The following is a 9171-nucleotide window of genomic DNA, read 5'->3' on the forward strand; positions in this document are numbered from 1 at the left end:
AGGGACAGTGGGCCTGCCTTGGCCTCCTGCTTCCGGCAAGACCCCTTCCGCACACCACCCAGCCTCCCACTCTTCACCAGACTCCTCTCCCACTAGGACTGTGGCTTTGCTGTCCTCTGTCCCACTTCCTTTCCCTTCTGTAAGTATTCATTGCGCATCTCCTGGATGCTGCACACCTTGCCCTATACTCCTGCTCCCAGACCCACCGGGATGGCAGATACCCAACTCATAGTGAGCAAACCTGTGAACAATCCAACAGGAAGTTATCAGAAGCAGTGAGAGCTTCGAGAAGTAAAACGAAGCAGTTGGACACACAGCGATGGGAAAGAATATTAGCTGAGCGATCAGGGGACTGGGACTGATGTGACATTGGAGCTGGGACGTGAAGAAAGAGGACATGGCCTTAGGAAGAACCAGGAGAACAGTGTTCCAGGCAGAAGGCATAGCATGTGCAAAGGCCCTGAGGTGGGATAATCGGGGAGCGTTCGAGTTGCAGCGAAGAGGCCATGGCTGGAGCTTGGCGAGTAAAGAGGTTCTGGAGGGAGGAGATATGTGAAGTCACAGGGGCTGTGATGGCACCTTTGGAGCAAGGAGATGACAGGATTGATTTTTTAGTTTTAAGTACCCCTGTACTGACTGTTGGAAAGGGAGGTGGAAGCTGAGGAAGGCAGGCTTGGATGAGACGGCGGCGGTGGGGGTTTCTAACATAGGTCTGACCTCAGCTAGCCCCCGCTCACACCCCTGCAGCTCCCCTTCGACCTTGGGAGAGAGTCCTTCTCTCCTGCTGTGCTGGATTGAACAGTATACATCCCCCCTGGGGCCTTAGAATATGGTCTTATTTGGAAATACGGTCTGGCTGGGGTGGCTGGGGGCTCAGTTGGTTAAGCGTCTGACTCTTCATTTTGGCTGGTCTCTGGTTATGGTCTCTGGGGGGCGAGATCGAGCCTCGCATAGTTGGGCTCTGTGCTTAGCAGGGAGTCTGCTTGAGATTCTCTCTCTCTGCCCCCCCCCCCGCTCGCTCTCTCAAATAAATAAATAAATCTAGGGGGGAAAAAAGAAATAGGGTCTTTGCAGATATCATTAAGGTAAGGATCAAGGTGAGATCATTCTGGATTAGGATGGGGTGGGCCCCAAATCCAATGAGAGCGTTTTCACAAGAGACAGAAATGAACACACAGAGACACGGGAAAGAAGGCCGTGTGAAGACAGACAGAGCTTGGAGTCCTGAATCTAGAAGCCAAAGAAGGTCAAGGATTGCCAGCAGCCACCAAAAGCCAGGAGAGAGACACAGAGCAGACTCTGTCTCAGAGCCTGGCAGAAGGAAACAACCCTGCCACACCTTGACTTCTGTCTCTGGCTTCTAGAACTGTGAGGGAAGAAAGTTTTGTTTTAGGACTCCTGATTTCTGGTAATTTGTGACGGCAGATTTAGGAAAGGGATAACGTGGGACTGGCTCACAGAGTCAAATGCTTGGTCATTTTGCCCCAGCCCTAGAATGTAAGCAAGTTCCATCTCGGGGCAAAAGGAAGGTGCAAGTGACAAAAATGGTCAGAGTTAGATCAGTAAGTGTCCACTATGACTCATCCTGATGTCTGTGTGTCTGTCCGCTGTGATGTGGACTTTAAGTGACATTAAGCTCCTCCCACCCCCGTGGGTCTTGACAGATGTCCTCAATTCAAATCCTGCACTTGGCCATTCCCTCCCCGTCTGACCTTGGCACTCAGCCATCTTCCCCAGCCTCAGTTTCCCCACTTTGAATCGTGATGACTCTCAAGCTGCTATCAAGCTTCTGAGAGTGATGGTGAGTCCATGGCGGCCTGGGGCTTGGGGGGGGGCAGCCCATGCAAGGGATGATGCAGGCTTGTCCCCTTTTCTTGAGAAAATGCAAAAACCTGCTTCAGATTCTGCGGGAGCTTCATTTATTTACCATTAGGGAGATGGCAAGGAGGGGTGCACAGATCCGGGGAGGGCGGCACCTGGGGCTCCTCAGAGGGCAGGACATTTAGCCCCAAGTGTCTGGCATCTCCACGAAACCACGGCTCTTCCAAGCCAGGGTTGAGGTGTGATTTTTTTCGCAGTTGGCCCCACAGAGGAAGGTGGCCTGGGGGAGGTGGGGAGCACGGGGAGGTGATTTTTCTCACCATCCTCCCAGATCGGGCTTTGCGGTGCTGCGTGGCTGCAGGAGCTCACCAGCCCGGACCCCTCTGGGTCTCTGGATCCTCCGACACCACCCCCGGGAGCGTTCAGTGAGGACACAGGGTCAGCAGGTCTTGGCGGGAGCAGCCGCTGAGGCAGCAGTGGTGGGCAGGGTTGGCGGCCGCTGCCCGCCGCCAGCGGTGGTGATGGCGAGAGGCCTGGGGCAGGGGCTGTGGAATGAGAACCAGCGTGGGGTCCCCTTCGGCCACCAGCCCGTGGAGATGTCGTCCTTCCAGCCACTGCAGCAGCTCACCTGGGGACAGAGCAGAATTCAGCATGGGCAGGGGACCCTAGAGGACCCCTCCCCAATGTGTGCACACACCTGCACACCCACGTCCCGCTGAGTGACCCACTGAATGCTCGTCTTGTGCACAAATAGAAAGTGAGCACCTATTAAATGCCCACTGTCTACTGAGCACAGATATACTCCCCCATCCTGATGTGTGCACTCTCGACCCACACCCACACTCAGGTCCCCAGCTGTGCACATTCCTGCAAGCCACCTATCACGCAGACGCATAGACACTTCACAAAGCCAAAGACAGCAGGGTGACATGTGACATATACACGTGCACACGTGTGCAGGCAGTGGGCTCACATGGACACACGCACGCACCCTCATGGCCCTTCCCAGCCTTCCCATGCGTGCCTCTGCACATCCAGCTGCATCTGTGTCAAAGATGCGTACGTATAGGACACACACGTGTGACACGCGGGCGTACACGGCTGTTTTATACCCTCTGCACCGGGGCGGGGCCGAGGGTGAGGAGAGTGATCACTGGCCTCAACGCACAATTGAAGGGGGCGCCAAAAAAACTCAACAACGAAGATCAATCATATTTCAGTGCAATGTTTTTAAAAATAAAAATTAAGGCAAAAATTCACGAAGATCAAAATACTGAAATTACAAATAAGGCAGGATCTGACCGTGCACTTGCAAGACTGCCTGGCTCGCCGCGCACTGTTTCCTGCCCGCCAGGGGACGCATCCTTTGCGCGCTTGCACATCCGCACCGCCCGCAGCGGACCCCGGTACGTGCGCGCAAACCCACCCGCCTGCCCCGACGGCCACCAGCGCCGCGTTCACCTGCCCAACCTAGAAACCCCAGAGCGCGGTCCTCGCCCGCCCCCACTCACGGTCGCCGCCAGCCACCCGCCGCCCGTCTTCGGAGGACCAGCGCGGGCCCCCGCACAACCGCACCAGCGCGCGCACGAAGTGGTGGCCACACAGCTTCTCCCGCGCTTCCGGAGCCGGCGCAGAGCCCAGGGCGAGCGCCAGAGCCGTGCCCAGCAGCACCAGTGCCCAGGTGAGTGGTCGGGGGTCCATGGTGGCAGGAGGCCGGTCCCAGAGGGGACCCCTTCTTATAGGCATCCAGCCCGCCCCAGCTGAGGACCTTGGATGGGGACAGAGCATTCCGCGGACGGCTCAGGGAGGTCAAGGGCGGGGTGAGTGCTGAGTGCAAGTGTAGTGTAAACCGAGCAGTTGGGTTTTCTCTCCCTCTCTCTCTCTCTAAGTAATCTCTAAGCCCCGGCTGGGGCTCAAACTCACCACCCCGAGATCATGCTTTGCATGGTCCACCCACCGAGCCAGGATTTTTTGCAGTGTCGGACTTAAGCTTTGATGGCTCAGGCATCCCCTTCAAAGGTGGCTATCTGGAATAAACCTATTTGCCAGCCATGCGGCTAGATAAAGGGCCAGGCCCTTCCTGCACTGAGGCTCCCTTGTTTGGGAGGTCTTTTTTTTTTTTTTTTAATATTTTATTTATTTATTTGACAGAGAGAAACAGCCAGGGAGAGAGGGAACACAAGCAGGGGGAGTGGGAGAGGAAGAAGCAGGCTCCTAGCGGAGGAGCCTGATGTGGGGCTCGATCCCAGATCAAGGGGATCGCGCCCTGAGGCGAAGGCAGACGCTTAACCACTGTGCCACCCAGGTGCCCCATCTTTTTTCTTTTCTTTTCTTTTCTTCCTCCCTCCCTCCCTCTTTTCTTTCTTTCTTTCTTCTTTCTTTCTTTCTTTCTTTCTTTCTTTCTTTCTTTCTTTCTTTCTTTTTTCTTTCTTTCTTCTTTCTTTCTTTTCTTTTTCTTTTTTTTCTTTTTCTTTTTCTTTTCTTTCTCTCAAGATTTTATTTATTTGACAGAGAGAAGCAGACTCCCTGCTAAGCTGGGAGCTGGACTCTGGGCTCCATCCCAGGACCCCGGGCTCATGACCTGAGCTGAAAGCAGACACTTCACTGACTGAGCCACCCGGGCTCCCCTTGGTTGGTTTTGAGAACTGGCCTTTAGGGCCACTTGTTTTTTCCCTTCTGGTGCTCTAAATTCCCTCTCCCATGTTTTAGGTTTACCAATGAGCCATGAGCCCTGGGACCCCAGGCTCCCGTCCTGGACCCCCATAAAAGCAGAGGCCCAGCCAGTGAACACGAGGCTCCGTCTCCGCTCCCCCGTCCCCTCACTCCATGGCCTTGGGGGTGCTGTGCAATCTCCAGGTCTTGTAAGTAAGAAACCCTTATTTTTTTCCATTTCCTGATCGGTGTTACTGAAGGGTGTCTTACAGTCAGAGCAACCACAAGGGCCAGTCCACCCAGACACCGGATACGGACAGGCTGAGACCTAACCAGTACACCCCCCCCCAATTTCTATATTTAAGCCCGACTCGCCATTGTGATGGTGTCTCTGGACGTGGGGGCTCTGGGAGATCATCAGGGAGTGGAAGGGGGGTTTGCAATGGGATTCGTGCTCTCCTAAGAAGGGGGTGTGAGAGACTGTGCTGCCGTGCCCCCTCCCTCTCCACGTGAGCAGCTGGCCAGAAGGCAGCCACGTGCCAGCCAGGAAGCATCCTCAGCTCCCGCACCCTGACTTCCAGCCTCCAGAGCTGTGAAACAGGAGTGAGTCCACGGCGGGAGAGCCTCGGCAGCCCCACGCAGTGGTGATTGGGGCCACCGGTGATTCAGGCCACCACGTCCAGGGAAGAGAGCCATGGGCCAACCAGCTCAGAGCATTCAATGCCTGCTCTGCGTCTGAAATCCACCAATGAGGAGTGAGCCGGGGAAACCCTAGGCCCCCCCACCCTGGACCCCAATAAAAGCAGAGCCGAAAGCCCGAGTTGGCTCCCTGTTTCCACCGGTGACCTCGGGGTGCAGCCCTAGGTCAGCTGTGTAACTCTGAGGTCTTGTGAGTAATAAGCCTTTACTTTTTCGAAGTTTCCTGATGGGTGGTGCTGAAGGGGATCTTGCAATCATAGTAAAAGCCACAACCGTGGTTTTAACGTCAACACTGGTTATTGATAGGCTGAGAGCGTCACAATCTCTATCTGGGCCAGGGCCTTGGGTGTGCCTCCCCCAAGGGGGAGCACTGGCTGAGGAGTCTTTATAACAACAACAGCAACCATTTTAGGGAGCTGAACTAGATAAACGGAGAGTGATTCCACAGGGTGGGCGTTGGGCAGCCAGCCATCTGAGACCAGGGACAATCAGAATCTTGCTGTCCTTATTCCTGTATCAATAAGGACACTGAGGCTCAGAGAGGGGGTCCAGGGGAGGCTGGGGCTGGGGCTGTTGGCTGGCTCTGTCTCTCCCATATCAGGATCTCCTTGGGCAGGGCAGGGACTGGAGGGCCTGGAATGAAGCTGGCTGTGTTTGCTCATTATGACTTCGGTTTACCAAGGAGGGAAACTAGAGCAGAGAGAAGGAAGGACACTCCATCCAAGGCAAGGGAGAGCCTGGGCTGAAAACCCTGTCTTGCTTGAGCCCAGAGCACCCCTCCTGCTTTTCACCGAAGCAGGTGGCTTTCCCTGGGCTTAGAGAGTGGGCAAGAGGGAGGGAGACTGTCTCTCTCCTGCCCTCTCTGTCTCTCTGAGTCTGTCTCTCCTTCTCAATCTCTTCTGTCTCTCTCGGTCTCTGTCTTTCTCTCTATTACTCCTCATATCTGTCCAGCGGTCCTGAGGGAGACTTGCTTGGCCCCTACTGATGTTGGACCCCTCCCCACAGCCTCCCACCCCAGCCTTGCCCTCTGAACCCCCCAGAGCAGCATGTTCCTTCCACCCACAAGAGCCTGTAATCAGTTCCTTAGGACAGAGCCAAGGCCAGCAGCTGGAGCTGGGGGTAGGGTTCTGTCCTCCAGGACCCCAGCCAATGCGCCACCCTGCTGTCTCTCCTCCCCCTGCCTACCCTGAGGCTCCCATCGTGGCCCCCAGGGGATCTCCATCGCCCAGCCCTAACCACATTCCTCCCCAGCTTACACCCCCCCCAAAACTCCCCATCACCCAAGTCCAGCCACACACACCATTCTTTCCACTGAACTTTATTCATTCAACCAACGCTCCCAGGGTCCTCTTTGTGCCCAGCCCAGCCCAGCCCCCAGGGAGCCTCCAGGTCAGAGGAGAGGGATCTGGACAGACACCCCAGCCCTCCAGTCAGAGGGATTACATAGTGGGTGAGGAGAGGTGGGAGCCTGCCAGGGAAGGCTGCAGGGAGGTGACAGCTGGGGTTTTGAGAGATAAATAAGAGTCTTGGGGGGGGGGGCAAACGCGGCAGAAAAGACTGCAGGCAGGTGAGGAATGAGGGGGAGGGAAGGGCTTAACCTGCACCAGATGCCTTCTCAAAAGCCTTCAAAAGCTGCCTGGGTACAGGAAGAGGCCAGCACCATTTCTGTGCCCATTGTACAGGGGACGGAACTGAGACCCAGTACGGGAGGCAAGTTGCCTACCATCACACGGCAAATAGGTGGCAGAACCGTAGGCTCCAACACCGGGCTCTTAACCTCTGTACTCAGGGCCTCCTCACTCTCACCATGCTGTTCCCTCTGCCAAGAATGCCTTTCCTTCCCTCAGCTGCTGCAAAGGTCCTGTAACTCTCCAGCGTCATCAACTGTGTGACCCTCCGGTCAGGACAGAAAGGGTCCCAGTGCTCAAGTGGGCAAACGGAAGCCCCGGGGCGCTCTGGTACAGTTCGCGGGGACTGGGACCCCAGCCTCTCCCGGCCCCTCACACGATCCCAAAAAGTCATGCAGGCTCCTCCCAAAAAGTGAATTTCCAAACAGCGCTAGCTGCTCTTCTCTGTGGCTTCTTCCAGCAAAGGGGGATGTGGGAACAGAAGCCTGAGATCATATACTTAAAGCTCTGCAACATCTTTCCTGAGACAGGAAGCTCGAGGCCAAACCCTGAGAGGATCAGAAGATGGGAGGGGCTTGAATCTGGTTTCTCAATTCTGGGGCAAGGCATAGCAGGCCCCACCGAGGCATTCACCTTGGATCTTTACAAGTTCCTGCCTCCACAAGCCTGCTGTTGCCCCGCAAGCCGGGGGTGCCGCCCAAATGCAATGTCATTTGCCCCATGGGGGTCTCTGTGAAGCCGGAAGCCAGGAGAGGGGCAACTTCCTGCCCAAGGTCACGCAGCCAGTCCACAAAGACCAGAACCCAGAGATACGTGTGCAGCAGATAGAAAAATGAAGTAAGTGGGCTTCTCCCTCCAGACAAGCAGGGAAGGTGTGAGTGTCACACTCTCCGCTACCCCCGGCTGGCACTCCATAGTGCATCCAGCTGGGGGCCCAGGGCACTGAATGTTGGCCGGTCTTGCGGGCTAGGGGCCCAGCATAGCTTCATGAGCTCATGAACCTGATGGGGTAGGAGGAGACAACAGGGTCACATATGAGTGATAGGAAAGACATGACTCCTATTCACAGTTTTAAAACATAAATTAGATTCCATCCCTCCCCTGCTCCAAAGCCTCCCATGGCTCCCTACAGGTCTTAGAACAAACTCTCATTGCCCTCCCCTGTGTCCTTCCATCACCTTCTCTCTTGTTCCCTGCAGCCACATCTGCCCCCATCTCATTATTTAAATGCATCAAACTCATTCCACCTCAGGGCCTTTGCACATGCTGTGTCTGCCACTGAGAATGCCCTCTCCCAGCTTTCCCCATGGGTAGGCTCCTCCTCCTCCTTCAGGATCACCCCCTCTAAGAGGCCCTCCCTGACCACAACCACACCCCCTCATTCCCCCCTGTTCAACTCTTTCCAGACACTGATAACTACCAGAATATTCTTGTTAGCCTCTGCTGGTTACCAGGAGGACAGCGTAGTATGGTTTATCCCCTGCTGGGTCCCCAGCACCCAGCACAGAGCCCGGAACACAGTCAGTGCTCAATAAACGTTTGTGGCCTGGGCAGATAAATTTATTTATTTATTTATTTATTTATTTATTTATAAAGATTTTATTTATTTATTTGAGAGAGAGAGTGCGTGCACTGGGGGAGGAGCATGGGGGAGGAGAGGGAGGAGGAAAGAATCTCAAGCAAACGCCACACCCAGTGCAGAGCCTGACGTGGGGCTTGATCTCATCACCCAGGGATCATGACCTGAGCGGAAACCAACAGTCAGTCGCTTAACTGACTGAGCCTCTCAGGTGCCCCTGGGCAGATCAATTTATGAATGACCAACCTCATGTCAGACATTTCCACAAAAGTTGTGCGGATAGCCGTAAGAGTCATTAACATTTATGGAGTGTTGACAGCGTGCTGGACTCTAAGCTGAGCACTGGAGAGGTGTTAACTTGTCTGATCTTCCCCCACCCTATAAGGCATTGTTATTCCCATTTTGGAGATGGGTAAATTGAGGATCTGAAAGTATTTGTGACTTGCCATACACAAAATCCCCTTCGGATTCATACCCCAGAGTATGCTCTCAATCAAGAGACAACAGGAGGTGGGGAGACCCAAAGGGGTCAGCTGGCTTGCCCAGGAAAATCTAGAGTGGGAAACTGAGGCAGGCCCTCCAGTGCTTACCTCACCAGGGCAGGCAGGAGGCGCGGGCAGCCTCTGGCCCTCAGCCAGCAGATCCAGGAGGCGGCAGAGGGCGGGGACATCTCGATCACATTCCATCATCCGCAGGAACTCCTGGACCAAGAGGGAGCACCCGTGGTGGGGGAGGTGCCATCCGTGAAGGAGGGAGAAGGGGCTGCCAATGATTGGGGAGGGGGTTGGGATG

General features: G+C 55.1%; 2 protein-coding genes across 4 annotated transcripts in view; both read right to left on the reverse strand.

The window, feature by feature from the left end:
* Positions 1 to 1896: 1896 nt before the first annotated feature.
* INSL3 (insulin like 3) lies at positions 1897 to 3922 on the reverse strand. The gene is made up of 2 exons (XM_034658048.1): positions 3333 to 3922; positions 1897 to 2449 (listed from the first exon to the last, which is right to left on the reverse strand). Exons 1-2 carry the CDS (start codon positions 3607 to 3609, stop codon positions 2244 to 2246), a joined length of 483 nt encoding a protein of 160 aa, XP_034513939.1. The 5' UTR covers positions 3610 to 3922; the 3' UTR covers positions 1897 to 2243.
* A 2552-nt stretch (positions 3923 to 6474) lies between these two features.
* JAK3 (Janus kinase 3) overlaps positions 6475 to 9171 on the reverse strand; it is a 17357-nt gene continuing 14660 nt past the window's right edge. For all 3 annotated transcript variants that reach the window (XM_011222039.3, XM_011222044.3, XM_034658047.1), the window contains 2 exons: positions 8970 to 9080; positions 6475 to 7801 (listed from right to left, as the gene is read on the reverse strand). In XM_011222039.3, coding sequence (XP_011220341.1) covers positions 7694 to 7801; positions 8970 to 9080 — 219 coding nt within the window. In that variant the 3' untranslated portion in view covers positions 6475 to 7693. The remainder of the gene's footprint in view (positions 7802 to 8969; positions 9081 to 9171) is intronic.

The sequence above is a fragment of the Ailuropoda melanoleuca genome, chromosome 4 (genome assembly GCF_002007445.2).
Source record: "Ailuropoda melanoleuca isolate Jingjing chromosome 4, ASM200744v2, whole genome shotgun sequence".
In the NCBI taxonomy this organism is placed as follows: Eukaryota; Metazoa; Chordata; class Mammalia; order Carnivora; family Ursidae; genus Ailuropoda; species Ailuropoda melanoleuca.

Excerpts from the sequence above, each read along its gene's own strand:
- INSL3 (XM_034658048.1), bottom strand. The coding sequence starts at position 3,609 with ATGCTCTGTCCCCATCCAAGGTCCTCAGCTGGGGCGGGCTGGATGCCT. Across the intron at positions 2,450-3,332 it reads GCGGGTGGCTGGCGGCGACC|GTGAGCTGCTGCAGTGGCTG; the intron begins GTGAGTGGGGGC and ends CTCTGTCCCCAG.